This window comes from Protopterus annectens, chromosome 1.part2, assembly GCF_019279795.1.
Source record: "Protopterus annectens isolate FY-2018-M chromosome 1.part2, PAN1.0, whole genome shotgun sequence".
Taxonomy (NCBI): Eukaryota; Metazoa; Chordata; order Ceratodontiformes; family Protopteridae; genus Protopterus; species Protopterus annectens.
Window position 1 is genome coordinate 860,934,954 of NC_056727.1, and position 17,862 is coordinate 860,952,815.

The 17,862-nt window shown below is 42.8% G+C and overlaps 1 protein-coding gene across 1 annotated transcript in view; it reads right to left on the reverse strand.

Moving 5' to 3' along the window:
• Positions 1–17,862, reverse strand: part of LOC122792416 (dynein axonemal heavy chain 6-like) — a 162,999-nt gene that overhangs the window by 106,434 nt on the left and 38,703 nt on the right. Inside the window, exon 2 of the mRNA XM_044060205.1 lies at positions 16,465–16,603. Coding sequence (XP_043916140.1) covers positions 16,465–16,603 — 139 coding nt within the window. The remainder of the gene's footprint in view (positions 1–16,464; positions 16,604–17,862) is intronic.

Here is a 17,862-nt window from a genome sequence, read left to right on the forward strand (position 1 = left end):
CCATAGGTAACCTCGCTTGAAAAGCAACTGAGGAAGCTAATGCTCTAGTTGAATGAGCTCTAGGTTTGGTAGGGAGCTCCTTATGCCTCAATTGATATATTAAAGTGATAAGAGAGGTCAACCATCTGGACAAGGTCACTTTAGAAACTGGAAGGCCTTGCTTCCCTTCCACGTAAGATAAGAAGAGTTGCTCTGATTTTCTCATTAGTTTAGTTCTATCCAGATAGAAGCGTAGCTGCCGGTGAACGTCCAAGCAATGTAATCTTCTCTCAGCTCTGTCAGTGTAATTTGGAAAGAAAACTGGGAGATCAATGGTCTGATTGAGATGTTTTTCAGATAGAACCATAGGTAAAAAGGATGGATTAGTCCTAAGAGCCACTCTATCTTTGTGAAAAACAAGATAAGGGGGGGGCGCACAGAAAGTGCTTGTAGTTCCGAAACCCTTATCGCTGAGGTAATAGCTACCAGGAAAAGTGTTTTCCAGGAGAGCAGTTTTAACGAGCAGGAGGCAGCAGGCTGAAAAGGAGGCAGAATTAATGATGACAGTACCAAATTTAGATCCCACGGTGGAAGAGGGTCTTTGACTGGGGGCCTAAGTAATAGGGTACCTTTCAGAGAAGCTTTGCAGAGCTTGTGGGACATAATGCTGGATTCTGACAAGCTAACGTGGAAATTTGCAATAGCCGCCAGCTGGACTCTGATAGTGGCTGAAGAGGAGCCTCTTTGGAAAAGTTCCACTAAAAAATCTAGAACTATTTGGACAGGAACAGTGAAGGGGTCGACTTGATTTTTCCTTGCCCAAATAGAGAAACTTTTCCATTTACTAGCGTACGTCCTTCTGGTGTTAGACTTGTGAGAGGCAAGAATAATCTCACGTACTGACTGAGAAAGTAAGGGAAGCCTGGCTAGGGTTGGAAGTGGAGCAACCAAGCTGTGAGGTTGAAAGATGAAAGGGATTGGTGCAGCCTGCCCGACTGATGGGTCAGAAGGTCTGGCACTGGGTCCAGATGCCAGGGCTGCTCCAGTAGGTGATGTTGTAAGAACGGAAACCAGACTTGTCGGGGCCAGTATGGGGCAATGAGGATCATCCTGGATCTCAAGGCAGTTGCTTTCTGGACTAACTGAGTGATTAAGGGAAAAAGGGGGAAAGCATAAAGGAGACCCCGAGGCCAATCGTGGACTAGAGCGTCTCTGGGAGAGTGGCCCAGAAGAGGAAAGAGGGTGAAGAAGTCCTGACACTTGCTGTTTTGCGGGGTTGCGAAAAGGTCACAGCAAGGCTAACCCCACCTTCTGAATATTTGATCCACTACTAGTTGGTTGAGAGACCACTCGTAGGGCATGAGAATGTCCCTGCTCAGCCTGTCTGCTATGACATTGGACTTTCCGGGAATGTGTTTTGCTACCAGAAACCGGTGAGAAGAGATCGCCCATTGCCAGAGTCTGAGCGCTTCCCGACAAAGAGGATAGGACCTGGTTCCACCCTGTTTGTTGATGTGCCATACTACGGACATATTGTCTGTCTGAATCGCAATCGTCCCGGTGGGAAGAGAGTTCTGGAGGGCCTGCAACGCCAACAGCACCACTCTCATCTCCAAGACATTGATGTGCAAGTGGCACTCAAATGGTTGCCATGTGCCCTGGACTGTCCTGCCCTGAAAATGCCCCCCCCACCCGATCAGGGAGGCATCCGTTGTCACGGTGGCAACCGGGGAGGGAAGAACAACCGGTCTGCCTTGAAGCACCTGAGACCATCCACCAAGCTAGGTGTCGTTTGCATGATCGAGTGATGAGAATATTGTGCGACATGGGACGCTGCTGAAAGGACCATTGGGAAAAAAGCATCCACTGTAGTATCAGCATAAGAAAGCAAGCTAGGGGGAGTAAGGTGATTGTTGCAGCCATTAGACCCAGCGTTTTCAGTACAAGCCTGGCTTGGATTCTGTCCTCCTGTAGTAGAATTTGAACGTGACTGCGAATGTCTAACACTCTTTGTGTAGGTAGTTTTGCTGACAACTCCACCGGCGTCTATGAAGGTAATATGCTGACAAGGCGACAAGGCAGACTTTTCAAAATTTATGGAGATGCCTAGCGTTTTGCACGTTTGTACAGCGTAATCCCTGGCTTGAAGTAACTGGTGCCTGGTGGTGGCAGTAAGGAGCCAGTCGTCCAAATATGGAAACACCTGGAATTCCCGACGTCTCAGGTGAGCCGCAACCACTGCCATGCATTTGGTAAATACCCTGGGGGCTGTGGTGAGGCCAAAGGGCAGGGTTCTGAATTGATAATGACTGGCTCCCAGCCGGAGGAGGAGAAACCTCCTGTAGCGGCTGTTCATTTTGATATGGTAGTACGCATCCTGAAGGTCTATACAGCACATCCAATTGTCCTGATCCAAAAAGGGAAGAATGGACTGTAGCGTGATCATCCGGAATTGTGTTCTTTGAACCAATTTGTTCAGTCTGCTGAGATCCAAAATAGGTCTCCAGTCCCCTGTCTTTTTTGGTACCAAAAAGAATTTGGAGTAGATTCCGGACCCTTGTTCGTCTGCTGGGACTGGCTGGATGGCTCTTTTTAAAAGCAACTTTGAAATTTCTAGTGCTGCTTGGTCTCTCAGACCGGGTGGAATGTCTGGAAGAGGCCCTTTTGGTTGATGTGGGGTGTGGAAAAAGGGGATTTTGTCACCCTAGGATATGATCGACCATACCCATCTGTCTTGCGTAAGAGAGCGCCAGGCTTTTGGGTACAGCGAAAGTCTTCCCCCGACTGCCTTCTCTGCTACCCTGATTCTGCGGACCCCCCTGCCCCTAGGGCAGCGTCTGTTGTTGTTCTCTCCTCTGCCTCTGGAGAGAAGCTCACCACGTGCGTCCAGCAGAACTCCTTGAGGTTTACGGAATCACATTTTCCCGCCTTTTTGACCCTTAGGATATGGTCTAGAAGAGACAGAAAAACGGACTCCCACGGCAGAGAGAGTCTTGCCTTCTTGTTCGCACCTGGTTAAGGTATCCTTCACTTGAGGTCCAAAAAGAGAAGAACCATCAAAGTGGGTGTTAGTGAAGGACGCCTTGAAGGGGTCAGCAAAATTGCAGAGCTGCATCCAGGTGTGTCTCCTTAGAGCAACACCCATACCTGCGGCTCTACTTGCTCCATCGGCTGCATAAGAGATGAGCCGCATGGAAGAGTTAACGATAGAGTTCAGGGTCCCCAGCTGGAAGTTGATCTTTTCCTGAGGCCCCACAGCTGCTGGGTCCTGCAATGTTTCACCCAGTTCCTTGAGAAGGTCTCTCTGAAGTCGGGTGAAACGGCATAAATAGTTCAGCGACCGCATGGCAAAGGTCGCTGAAGAAAACATCCGCTTGCCGTATCTATCCATAGTCCTAGATTCCTTATTAAGAGGATGGACAGGTACTGAAGGGTCAGCCAACTCCTTCATAGTGGCTGCCGCCACCACCATGGCATCCACAGGGACACCCTTAGAAAGAAACTGTTTGCCTGTCGGGGCAGTAATAAATTTAGTGGGCCTCCGGAGAGTTGGTTCCATAGTATCCGGAGCCGTCCATGCCTTCCGAGCCACCACCTCCATAAGTGGGTCGAAAGGCTGGTGCACCCAGGAGGTGGAAGTGTGAGAACCGAACGCATCCAGGTACACCGACTCGTCCTCGGATGGGTTAAGGACAGACCAGTTCCCCCTCTGTTTGAGGATCTCTAAGATGTCAGAAAAGAAGACATCCTCAAAGAGGGACCTTGGGGACCCTTTCGAATCATCCAGGTCAGTGTCAGATGTCACTGACTCAGGAGAGTCAACATGTGTCCTCTTCCGAGGGGGCTCCCCCGAAGGATCAGGGGAGGCCTCGGAAGAGGAAGAAAGGCGCAATGGGGCAGCCTGGAGTGTCGGTTCTCCTCGCTTGGGGTTGGGAGGGTAGGCAGGGGCTGAAGCAGGCACCATAGAGGGAGGGGCCGAGGAGGCCGACCGTGGCACCGATATTGGAGCCAGCACGCTCCGCATGACCTCAAAGGTGCCCCCGTCAGGCAGGGAAGAAGGACCCAACTCCGAGGAGATGAGAGCTCCCCCCGGCACCAAGAGGGATGGCTCCGAGGCCGATGTCGGGGCCGAACTCACCTGCGCCGAGGCTCCGAGAGGGAGAGTGGGGTCGGACAAGGGTCCAATGCCACTCGCCCCCTTGGAGCCGACCAGGGAGTCTCGGCACCCGGATCCCTCCAAGGACGGAGCCAAGGACGGGATCGGAGCCGATGAAGGAACCGACAAAAGAGTGATCGGTTTCGATGCCCCCACAGTACTCACCTCGACGACCTCCAGCTCCAAACTCAGCAGAGTAGACGGAGGAGGAACTTGAGCGGGTGTAGGGGTAGCCCCTATCTGTTGAGACGGGCTATGTAGCAACTGGGCCAGTGCCTACGACTTCAAAAGCCAGCTGACTACCCTCTCGAGGTCATGGTCCAAAAGCTTGGAAGACCTAGAGGAATGAGATCTATGGCTCTGCTCCGACAACAGAGGAGACTTCGGAGCCGATCTAACCGACTCGAGAGATGGAGACCTGGAGCGCTTTCTGCTCGGGGATGGTTCCGATACTAAAGTCGGAGCCGACTGAGGTCTAGGTGCCTCGGTTCCGGCCGGAACCAATGAGGCAGCAAGAGAACCACTCGGAGCCGGCTCCAAACATGGAGCCGACAATTTGGTGGGCTTTGGGGGTTTTCCAGTCATGGTCTTTGCCGGAGAACCTTCAGGTTTTAACAAGCCTCTAAGAATGAGTTTATTTCTGCTCTCCTGCAGGACTCTAGGGCTAAAAGCATGGCAGATGGAACAAGAGTCCTGCAGGTGCAGAGGGCCCAAACAATACACACAAGAAGTGTGACCGTCTGTCAGAGACATCTTCTGACAGCAAGAGTCACACTTCTTGAAACCCGATACCTTAGTATCCTTAGACATACTAATGTAAAATTACACTAATATATAATAAAAAATTACAATAAGCAGAAAAATGAAAACTACCACTAAACAGAGGGAAAGAATTCCACACACACACAGAACAACTAAGGGAAAACTGTACTACTAAGGGGGAGGGTCGGAGGCCCAACCACCTTAAGGGTGGAGGAAAAGGGGGGGTTTAGCAACTAAAAGGGGGGAGAAGTTAGTCGCTAACTTCACTATCACTAAAAAGGTAAAATAGTTTTTCTGTCAGATTTTTTTCCTAACTATAAAGCTATTAATAATAATATACGATCTGGAGCCGGTGAAAAATGCAACCTCGTAGCTGAAGCGGCAAACGAGATCTGGGTATATGATGCCTAGCATTATGGGACATAAGTTAGCCTCGAGCCGGTAAAAATAACTCTCGAGCTTTAGTATTAGGCCGAGTCAGAGCCGAGGTTCGGCTCCGAACCCATACAGCAAGAATGAAGGCGAGATTGACAACTTAACATTAACCTATGTGGGATGTACCTCAGAAGACACTTTCAACAGCTGGGAGGTCCGCAAATGTACCTTACCAAGGGGAGTACTGGCCTCCAACATATGGCCTATCCAGCCAGACTGAATAAACTCCTGAGTTACTCAGTGGCATCTCATTTACCCAGAGATGATCTTCGCTGGCCAACACAGCCATGTCGAACTCAGGCTTGATGGATATGCTCCACCTATGGAAATAAATGTCACAGTGAGCCACACACTGTAGTGAGCTGAACCTTGCCACAACAATACCTGGAAGATGCTGGAGGGACATATTCCTGTCACAGACACTCCCCATACTTTGGAACAACATCCCTAACTACATTATACAGAGCCCCTCACTAACACTCTGCAAGAGAAACCTTGAAGAGTGGATGGGGAACAGTAGATGCACCCCAGGGATACCGCCATTGGCTCTGCTCCACAGAGGGACAGTTAATGAATCAATGGGGTGGCAAAAGCTAACACATTTTGGTTGGGCTTATGAATGGCCTCTGGCAGTTGGCCAAGTACCTAACTATGAATATATACATACAGTATCTGCTTATGCTGATAGCTTAATTTACTGTTCAGGTGTTGACTTACCTTGTGTGCAATAGTTGAGGGCTGCCTATGTTGGATGCACACAGTCGACTGCCTATACATGACAATTTACAGGTAGTCTTGTGTGTGTGCCATCCATTTTTACTGTGTGTGCAGGTGGAGAAAGGTGTCAGTCCCCAGGTGCCTACACTGTCAGTGTGTGTGCAATACCTTCCCTCTTTGCCAAGGCATGGGCATACTGGGCACGCCTCCGTCTGCATACTGGGACTGGCTCAGGGTGTTCGTGGTCTGAGTACCTCTGTGCCTGTGGGGCCCTTGGCAATGGTGGTGAGCTGTGAGGGCCTTCACCATTCTGTCCCTGCTGCAGCTGTTTCCGCAGGACCATATTGTGTAGCATGGCAGATACTATGAAGATGTGGACACACGTGCCTGGAGAGTACTGCAAGGCTCCACCAGATATGTCCAAGCAACGAATCTGTGATTTCAGCATCCCAAACACACACTCTATGATGATTCTGATTTGTGCGTGTGCCTCATTATGGCATTCCTGCATGGGTGTGTGTGCATTTCTGATGGGAGTCATCATCCATGGTTCCAGTTCACAGCCAGCATCCCCCACCAGGTGGCCATTTGGAATGTCCCCCCTGGCAAATAACTGATACAGCTGTGAGGCACACCAGATGTAGGAGTCGTGATAACTTCCAGGGCTGCCAGCACACACATCCATGATAATGCCCTGGGCATTGCACATGACCTGGCAGTTGATGGAGGGGTATCCCTTGTGGTTTATGTAGCACCTACCCTGCTCACCGGGTGGTGACTTGATGTGTATGGGCATGCAGTCTATTACACCCAGAACCTCCGGGTATTCTGCCATTCGGTGAAAGAGACACATATTGCTGGCCAACTCCTCCTGCGTTCGGGGGAAGTATATGTGCTCATTGGAATGTGGTAACATGGCATCCAGGAACTGGTGTAGTACCCTGGATGCTGATGCCTGTGAGACCCCCATGATATCCCCAGTTAGTCTTTGAAAGGTACCTGTAGCTAGTATTCACAAGCTTACACATACCTTCGTATCCACTGGGATGGGTTCCCCTCTGTTTTATTCTGGCTCTGAGATGTGGCTGGCACAGCTCCACAAGTTGCTGTAGGATGTCCTTGTCCACCCTGTAATGCTCTACTATCTCCAGATCATGTAGCCCTTGGTAGGTTACCCTGGGTCTGAACACTCTCCTCCTCCTCCTCTGGTGCCTGAGGTGGTTGTGTGCATCATCCTCCACACCACCTTCAGTCTCCAACACATGCTGGTGGATCAAAGCTATGGCAGCCCCTAACATGTACATACTAAAAGTTCCCCATCTGTATACACCACTGGTGCAGAGTATATGGGAATACACAAATGTGTGTGAGGTGCTTTCTCACTTTATAGTATTGTGCTATGGATGCTGCTGATGTCAGTGGGTGTGTATGAACTATTCCAGCTGCAGAATGTCTTAATTATGGGTTTTGCAATGAGTACTGCAAGTGTGGGGCCTTTATTGTGGAGATCTATTTGCCTGCCTTGATTAATCTGTTCCCTTTTAATTCATTTTTAAACCTGGATCCCCTCCCATTATCAGGCATGCATCCACCTGCCGTCTTTCTTGTTTTGTACTTTCCCTACCCAGTCATGGCAAAAATTGCCTTGTAGCTGATATACTGCAAATTGGCTTTGTAATGCTTTGACACTTTACTGTTTTCTTTGCAGTACAGCCCCTCCCCTTTCCTGTTCTGCAGGTAGCTGCTTGCAGCCTTGTTAGCTGTTGTCAATGACCCACTGTAGGCTCCTAGGTGTTAATTAGTCATCTGTACTCCAATTTCACTGCTGCAGCATTTCCTTATTTCTTTCCTATATCCTTCCTGTTTCAGCTGCAGTGCGCACCACGCATACCCACTCACCGGGTTTACACGCGTTTTCATCTCCGTTCACATGTATACTCGGTTACCTTGTGTACTCTCAGCTAAGCATAGCTATGGCCAATTCAACACACTCCTATCCTGCAGCTTTGCCTAGCTAGGGCCAAACCGGTTTAGCAATGCTCCAATGTGCTTACAGCAATGGTGACACACCCCCTCTCTTGATGTCATCTTTATCTCAAGGGCACACCTCGGTGTTATAACGCTACACTGTGAGGTGCATCCTTACACCAGCGGGAAATCTGCGATTCACTATTACCCCTCTCATTTGCATGGCATTGCCTACTAATTCCTAGCTACTGCACATAACACTGTCACGGCCTCTTAGCAACCCATGCGCCATAGTATGGTGTAGCATGCCTGTCATTGACTATTATGGGGAAATTGTGATATGTGTTTCATTGCGGTTTTATTCTTTATTTTTATATATTCCTTGTGATCCCCTTTGCGCACTGCTGCCCTGCGCTTCCACGTCGCAATAGTGCGACTATATATATATATTAAATGTTAATTTTATATTTTGTACATTTTTTATGCCAATGGTTATATATTTAGCCATTGGCATATATTAACGATATAATACATGTGTTTGGTCGACTGTCATGGCTCCGATTTTATGTTTGCAAAAATGTAAACTGTTTTCTATGGTTTACATTTCTGCATGCTTACACTACGCCTGCACCACTTCCTGAATCACTACATACCTTCATTTGCATGCTACACTGCTGCACATGGGGTAATTAGCATACAGGGCCTGGGAGTTGTGCGGGTGTAGCGTATGCAGGTAGTGCACATGGAAACAACTCATACCTGAATAGCTCGGCGACCATATTTGGTGTTAGAATGCCGACGTTACGCATGCACCTGGCGCAAGTTTCATGAATCCCGGGGAGTGTCTTTCTGTTAACAGTACATTATCTGGAAGGAGCATTAATGCTATGTATATTTCTGGATTTAGTTTTATGTAATAATATATTTTTGTTTAATAATGGAAAATGTTATCATCAAAAACCTGGTGTTGCTATGAGTACTCCAGTCGCAAACATCTGTGCCAATTTGGTCTTGTCAAAGCGGGAAGCTTCATTTATTTTTAGTCTTGACAATATGTTTAAACAGAATTATCATATTATAAGCATTTTTTGTATGATGTCTTTATTGCTATGGACTGGTGGAGAAATCTTTATATAAATCTAAGGGTTTTTTACATAAATTAACTGAATTTCTGAAGTTTAATATACAGTTTTCAGATAAACAAATTTCTATTTAGATGTCACTATATCAATTAAGGAGGGAAGGATGGCTACTAAAACACACACAAAAATGTTTAGGCCACTAAGTATTTACACTTTGATAGCATGCATCCTAAATATGTTTATGATTGTGAGAACTCAGCTGCTTAGAGCCAGCTGTATGAACACTGAAGAATATGTTTTTTAAGCTGATATGGAATTATGGTTAAGTTTAAGGAAAGTGGCTACTCTGATGCAAAGATATCATATAATAAGTAAAATTTTTAATTTGGGCATATGAATCAGGTTAGACTGATACCATCATATCTGGGCACCAAAACACTTTTGCCTATAAATTAAGGTATATTATGAACCAAACAGAAGAACATCACAGATACAGAATATTATTAAAAATAGCTGGTTTATATTAAAAATCTGTTCCAGAGTTTGAATATTTATTTGGTAATGAAACTAGATTTGTGCTAAGAAAGAGATAAGTTTGAAATAACACCTTTGTTTTAAAGAATTGAAATGAAGCCTTATATGTTTCCAATTAAATACATGGGGTGCCAACACCTGCTATAGTTGCACTCTTTGCAATGTTGTAACCACATATATTTATTTTACCCACCCTAGGATGGGTAGGCAGTTTATATTTAAGGGATCTGTCACTTGTACACAGAAAACATGATATATGTATAAAATGCACTATTTTTTATGTGGGTATGAGCAAATGAAAATTTGAGGAATCTGTGAGCATCTTTCTGATATACATAGGAAAACAGAAACAGATGCTTTATATACGCATATTTTATTAAAGGGGAATGACCATGAATTCAGATTTAGGGTGATACAGCTTGTTTATAAAACCAAAAGTGGTGTTGACTTGTGTCTTAAGACAGAGATTGAAGAGTATAAATGAATGTTGCTATAATAAAATCTTTTTAAAAATAGATACAACATTTTAAAGCAATATTTTTCTTCCTTTTACTATGTTTGTTTATATTATAATTTATAATTTTATAATACCGATTTCCTATTAATTCTGTTATGTTGTTAATGTAATTCAAATTATTTATTTTTGATGAGGTTGTTATATATAGTTTGCTCATGATGCTTTTTGTTTATGTAGTGATGAAGAGCTAGTCTTTAAAGCTTTGCATTTTTATATTAAAGTATTTTCTGGTGGTCCTAACATCTCTTTATTGGCTTGCATTGTCCCACACAGCCAGCCACAAATATATATACATAAACACACACACACACACACACACACTACAGATACGTGTGTGTGTGTGTGTGTGTGTGTGTGTGTGTGTGTGTGTGTGTGTGTGTGTGTGTGTGTAGAATATACACTGCATCCTACCTGTATAGGATGATAGTTTACACTTGAAATGTGCAAGAAGATAGCTATGGGGGGGATGAGGAAAGAACTGATATAATTATTGTTACTTTGCATAAATGTACATGCAGATTCAGATACTCACACACAAGCAGTCACGTGTATATGGGTGTTCATGTACATGGAGTCAAAAAGTTTATCTACTTTTTCCTCAAGCCCCATTATCTTCTAAACATGTTACATTACACACCCTTATCATTCAGTACTAATTTTCCCCTGCATGCCAATTGTGCATGTGAAGTTTATATTGTGTATTAATTTTACTGTACAAAACAAAAAGGAATTTGACTGGCATACAAGAGCTTTGTGCTAAAAACTCTAGTTTATTAAATGTTAATACACAAGGCACAGCTAAACACTATGACTAAGTGCTTTCACCTCAACAGGAATCATCAGAGCCATGTGCTTTCATTCAAGCACACCTTAAATACTATACATCACTTCCTCTTTTCCAGTGCCTTCAGAAATGTAACCCTTGCCATACCTAAATATTTTCAATTCTGTTGATAATTTCACTTAGGTCAAGGAATACAGACATAAAAAATGCATGAAATAAAAATAATGAAAACCGAAGAATAAAATAGCAAACTTAAACATCAAATATATGTACTGTTGTGGGTCAGTCTTACAGAACTAGCAAAATCCCAATAAACAATATTTCTAAAAACGATAATTCCATAATGCTTACATGCATGTTCATAACCTAATACAGTTTCCTCTTTTGTTTTAATACACTGGCTATAGAAATATATTCATTAATTCCAGGTTGCATCTTGTCATTTAGTCTAAGTTGCCATTTAGTTTCCCTGATTTATATGTCTAACTTGGGATCACCCCTCTATCTTCTCTGTAGGACCTATCAATTACAAAAATCTTGAACATACAGATGAGTGTAGGAAAAGTTAACTGGATGTTTTCTTGTTTTTAATGTCTCTGGTGTGCTCAGCAATCCTGTCTCTTAACGGCCTAGTGTTTTTTTCCACATATAATACCTGACAGGAAATCACGTGGTGACATAGACCACCATCTCATTGTTACGATTACACCTTGCGGAGTATTGCAGGTTCCTATGAAAACCTGCAGTTTCTACATATGGCCCATCATTGATGTACTGACACCAGTTACAGGCCCCACATTTACTCATCCTTGAGTTGTAATTTCACTTTATACTTCTGTCATCCAATTCCAACCATTCCTTAATGTTCCTACCTTTGCCGTATACCATTCTGGGCCTCTGCCCCAGCTTACCCCTAAGCTCAGCATCAAAAACACTCTCCCAAATAACGTTGAACTTGGGGATCAGTTGGAGCATTAATTGATTGTAGGGTACAACAAATACCTCATCTTTCAAAGTAGTTCTACAGTTGTTCGCTAGGCTCCCTCCTGATCTCAATATGGGTGCAAATTTTGAGGTCCTATCTTTATTAACCTCATTCTTTGTCTTATGCAACATTTTGATAGGGTACCCCCCTAGTTTTAAATAAGGATGCTCATCTCTTGTTAGAACATCATATCATCACTAATTAACCTTGACATCTGAACCATCTGGCTCTTAACCACACTTCTTTTTTGGTGGGCCAGGTGACAATTATCAAACTAAAGAAAACTGTTGCAATAAGTATCTTTCCTATAGATGGTTGATCTCAAGGTTCCCTGACTTTTGTCCAATTTTATATCTAGATAGTGGAGTTTGGAAGAATGCAGCTGGTGTGTAAACTTTAAGTAGGATGTAGTCTAATTCAAACAGTCCACAAATTCCTTTGCTTCATCAATTGTTCCTCCCCACAAAACCAGTACATCATCCAAGAATCTCAAAAATAGACCAAAACGGCGAGGTAAACACAAATTGTTTTTCCCACTCTGTCAGAACTAAGTTCACAAAAACGGGGGTACATTTGGCCCCCATAGCCACTCCTGTAGTTTGACAAATCAGTTCCCCTTCAAAATATAAAATGTTGTTCTTCAAGATGATTTCCATTAAGTTCACCAAAAAATTATTTTTTTCATTTAACAACAAGTGCCCATTAATCAAACTATCATGATATAGTTCCAGTCCTTCCTGATGGGGTATGACCGAAAATAAATTGATCACATCAATTGTAAGGAACATAAAGTCCCTACTCATATCAACCTCCCAAAGCATTTCCAAACAATGCCAGGAGTCCTTAAGAACCTGTGGGCAAACCTGCAAAGTCCCCTTCAAATAGTGATCTACATATGCCGCCAGGGGCTCAGTCTTTGAACTCCTGACGGCAACTATGGGTCTGAAGGGGGAATTTGAAGGGTCCTTATGGCACTTGGGGATGCCAAAAATGGATGGAATAACAGGTGTAGTGTTAGATAATCAAATTCCACTTCAGTGATGAGCCCCTCAAATACTGCATCCTGAAAAACAATGTAAATTTTAGTGTATGCCCTGTTCACTTCACTTTTTGAGACTCTTTCATATGTGGTCGAATCATTCAGAATGTCATACATCTTTCCCGCATAGTCCAAACACTACATAATTACTATTCCACCCCCCCCCCCTTATCTGGTTTCATAAATCAGTAGTCCTTGTTTTTATTACTTCTCTTAGGACTACCCTTTCATCACTACTGAAACTGTCCACAAAAAACAATCTTGGTGTCACATATTTTCCTGATTTTGATCTCAAACATTTTTTCTAGGACACTGACTAGCGGATTACGGGGCAGGGGGGGGATAAAGGTACTGGTGCACTTCAAGGGTTCCAGTGCATTTTCCACATTACTGTTTGGGGATGAAAAAAATAAACGCAAATTCAGTTTTCTAACATACATCTTTAGGTTTGTCAACACACTTGCCACATCAGCCTTGTACTCAGGGATGACGTTAAAACCTCTTGTTAACAGTTTAAATGTGTTTCCCTGATCAACAAGTCACTAAAGTTGTAGATGGCAAACCCATCCTTAACCACAATACTTGTAGTGTGTTTATCTGTGTAGCTTCAGTCAATGCATTGATAAACATATTTGTGTTTAAATAGGCATCAAAAAATTCTGAAAAGTCCATAAATGTCCTGGTAGCACTGTTTACTTCACAAGGCTGAAGATTAGATCTAGAACAATATTATTCATTTCATCAAATACATCATGCCTTATACTACAAGCAACAGTTTGAATTTCATTGTTTTTACTCTACACAATTTGACTGTTATCAAGTTGCATGTGTAAATTGTCAACAAAATCATTTAAAACTGTCTGTTCCACCTTCCTCTCCCTCTCCCTTTCCCTCTTCCCCTTTTGTTGTTCGTTCTCTCCCCACACTGTTCTGCTTGCCAGTTCATCTGCCCATTCCGGGCCTGGTTGCCCCGATTCATTAGGCATTCTGAACACCTTAATTGGGGGGAATGCTCCAAAAAATGTTCCTGGTTAGCTTCATATTCACTTTCAAACTCATCATTCCAGGTTTCTGGGTCTCCCAGATCCCCCATACCTCCATCCCCCAAATCCGGAGCATTATTTTGGTTGTGGGTTGGGGGTGGGGGGTAAACAGTTTTATTTCTATAATCATTAAAGTCTCTATCAAGTTTCTTCTGTTTCTTGGAATAGTTGTCACTAACAAACTTATTTAAGTCAACAAAAATCTTTTTATGATTTATTAACACAGATGGATATAGCAAGTCATTAGTTATACTTGTATTAATGTCATTTATTTCTCTTTGTAAAATTTTTAACTTACGTTCATTGTCCCTTACTACAATCGCCATCAGCTCCAGTCCCATCTTATCAAAGAGCTCAACAAGCTCTTTGTGCATAACTGAGCCTGCCTCTGTCCCTCCTAGGTATCTGCAGATACGCAGGCCCTTAAGAACTTGCTTGTGACTTTCAGAACTATTTAAAAACATATTGTCCAACTGTAGTGACTTAAAATGTTTGCATAGCTTTTCCAGTTGAAAAAGCTGTTGGTTAACAGTTTCCCTTTCACTTCTCTGAGACACTTCAGTTTGTGTAAAGTTCATGTCAGGCATCTGGCACACATCATTCAGACCCTTTATTACAGGAAGGTCCCCAGCCAAATTTCTTGAAGTACCAACATCCTCCATATTTACTGGGGTATGTAATGTTAATAACTCCACCTGTGAATCCGAAATGTTAAAAGTTCCACTTCCACCATTGGTGTTAGCTTTTAAATTGAATGGCAACTCTTTTACAACTTGGCTAAATTCCCAAACAGTGTTTCAATGGTCCGTTTAGCTCTAGCTCCTGTCATGTCTGGGGAATTCAAACCAGGAACCAAACAAAAATACTTTAAAAACTAAAAACTTGAATAAACAAAACAAAACAAAAAATAATTCAACCAGCATACACAAGCTCTTTGTTTATTCAAGTTTTTAATTTTTAAACCATTTTTGATAAATTTTACTGTGCCTACCCCACTGGAACAATATGGTTGTCCACTCAAAGGCATGTAGGCTGCTACAAAGTGTGCAGTTTCATTACCCTCTCTCCCTATCCCATGATATCACTTGCCCAATGACAAGTGCACAAGTTACTTCATTTTGTGGCCTTCAGCTACGCTTCTTCCCTCCCAACTCCAAAGAATTGTTTTCTGCCCACATATGTAGAGTAGACAGTACCACGCTGCAGTTAACCCTGTGTCATTAACACCTACTCCTCCTCCATGAATGCTGGAGGTGCTGTCAGTGATTGATGCTCTTTGCACTGGAAAAAGAACTGGCATGATCTGCTAATGCTAACTGTACTGTTCACATCACAATAGGATGCACTGACTGCACACTGTGGAAACCTATTCTTTTGTTAATGAATTCCATATCTATCCACTGAAATACTGGGGAACATAACAGCAATCCTTGGAAAGACAACACTTTCAGTGTGAACAATGAGAATGAATACATACTAATGTCAAAACTATGTCATTCAGGGTATCCCCCCAACCTTGGACTTAGGATATGTAAGTATTAGGGGTGTGTCAAGCACATCCCCCGTGTCAAGGCATGGAGGCTAAATCTCACAAACAAAGCAGTTTAAACACGTAACAGCAAGGTTTGTAATTTGCTATCTTTTCTGAGAATCACAGTTTACTTTTCAAAGCTTTGGGACTCGCAATACTGGATCTTGCACTTTTAATGGGGAGTCATTTGTTAATACTAGAGCTGAGACACCCTCCATACTATTTCTATTATATAGTACAGAAGCATCCATGATTCTGACAACCCATCTTAACAGACACCCTCACTATCTGGCTATATTTTCCCAGACATCAAATGTTCCCATTTGTAAAAGTGATCAACAGGGCACTATTTGTAGCACATTTTTAGAAATGCACTGAACAGTGTTACTAGTCTGTTTCTGAAAACTACACACATTCAATACATGTGCAAAAGGAACTCAAAGCCATGCATTTCAGTGTTAAAGGTTCATTAGAAGGCAGACTCTCTGAGACACACAGCATATCCAAGAATGCATGGCCAGAACCCACAAAGACAGACTCGTGTATAAATCCTTCTTAATTTTGGCTTGGTTTGGTTTGTATTAAGCTAAGCCTGCCTCTTCCAGAAAAAAAAATCTACTTTTAGGTACCACCTAGTTTTCGTATTTTTTTATGCCTCCCCCCAACTGGGTAGAAATAGAAACTATGACTGGAATCCCAGTCTAGGAATGTTTACCATACTGTAACAGAATCAATCCAGTAGAAGGGATGCAAAGGGATGAGGCCCCACAAATCCAAAATATACTTAACAGCATTAGTGTTTTCTGTTTCTTTCTATAATCATTCATCAAAATCACTTTCAACATTTTCATATGTATCCGTTGTAAAATATAAACAATATTTTATCCACTTTTGAAAAGTGCAAATTCAGTATGTCAGCTAGCTAGACTTACCTTAACCAAATGAATAGCTGTACCTATCAATTCATTGCCTCCTTTAGTGCTGAATGCATCTTCACACAGTGATTGAATATACAGCAAACATCCACGAAACAGCTCGTCCACAAAAAACAACTGTTTAGATATTATTGCCCTAAAATGAAAGACCAGTTTTCATAAGCATATTAAGCCAAAGAGAATTGTTAATCTTTTGGAAGTAGAGCACATTTACCTTTGTAAACAAGTTCAAGGCTATGCAAAAATTCTATAATAAATTTAAAATATATTGTAGAAATGAGCCAAACACACACTTAAGTAAAAATAATTTTGCCTGCCAGTAAAGCAACATTTGTAGAATAAATATATAATTGTCACATTCTTATTCTGTTACCATTAAAAAGAAGTTATGTACTTACCAAAATGTTCCATGTTTCTAGTCCATCTCGCCTACATTCTTACTGGATGGGTTCAGAACTGATATTCGGCTCGAAATCGGCCGATACTAAAGCTCGGGAGCTTTTACTGGCTCGAGGCGAACCTCTATCCCATTGTGCCTCACGGCAATTCCCCAGATCTTGTTTGCAAGAAAGCAATAAGAACCTATAGTTATGAAACTATATATATATATATATATATATATATATATATATAACTGTGTACCTACAGGGAAACATAGTGTAAGATTATCCATGCCAGGTGGACAACAACTACAACCAGGTCAGACAGCATAAGTGTAGTCCACCAGGTCCTCCAGGAACAGGAAGGGGGTAGGAGGGAGGGACGCAAGAATGTAGGTGAGATGGACTACAAACATGGAACGTTATGGTAAGTACATAACTTCTTTATGTTATGTAGTCCTATCTCGCCGTAATTCTTGCTGGATGGGACAGTATCCCTAGCACCTTTATCCTGGGAGGCTCAAGCGAAGAGACTCTTCAGCACAGTGGACACAAAGGATGACCTGTCCCGGGAGGCCAAATCCAATTTGTAATGAGTGACAAAAGTATGTGGTCTTGCCCAAGTAGCTGCTGCACATATAGTATCAATTGAGAGCATAGGTCTAAAGGCACATGAAGTAGATACTGCCCTAGTAGAATGGCCATTTACTTTGCTAGGTAACTGTTTGCCAGCAGTTTGATAAGCAAAGGAAATGCAATCTGAAAGCCATTTTGAAAGAGTACCTTGGAAACAGCACTTCAAAAAAGTAGAAAGACCAGCATACAATGGCAACAAAAAATACTTTAATAAAAGTTTTCTTAAAAACAAACCAGTTTCGGCTCTATGGATACAAAGCCTTCATCACTGTGAAGAAGCAGCAAATTAAGAAATACTTTAAATACAAAAAGCAAAAGACATGTGATCAATTAAAGATGCTCATTAAGTCCTGGTTTAAACAGACCTCCCAATTTAACA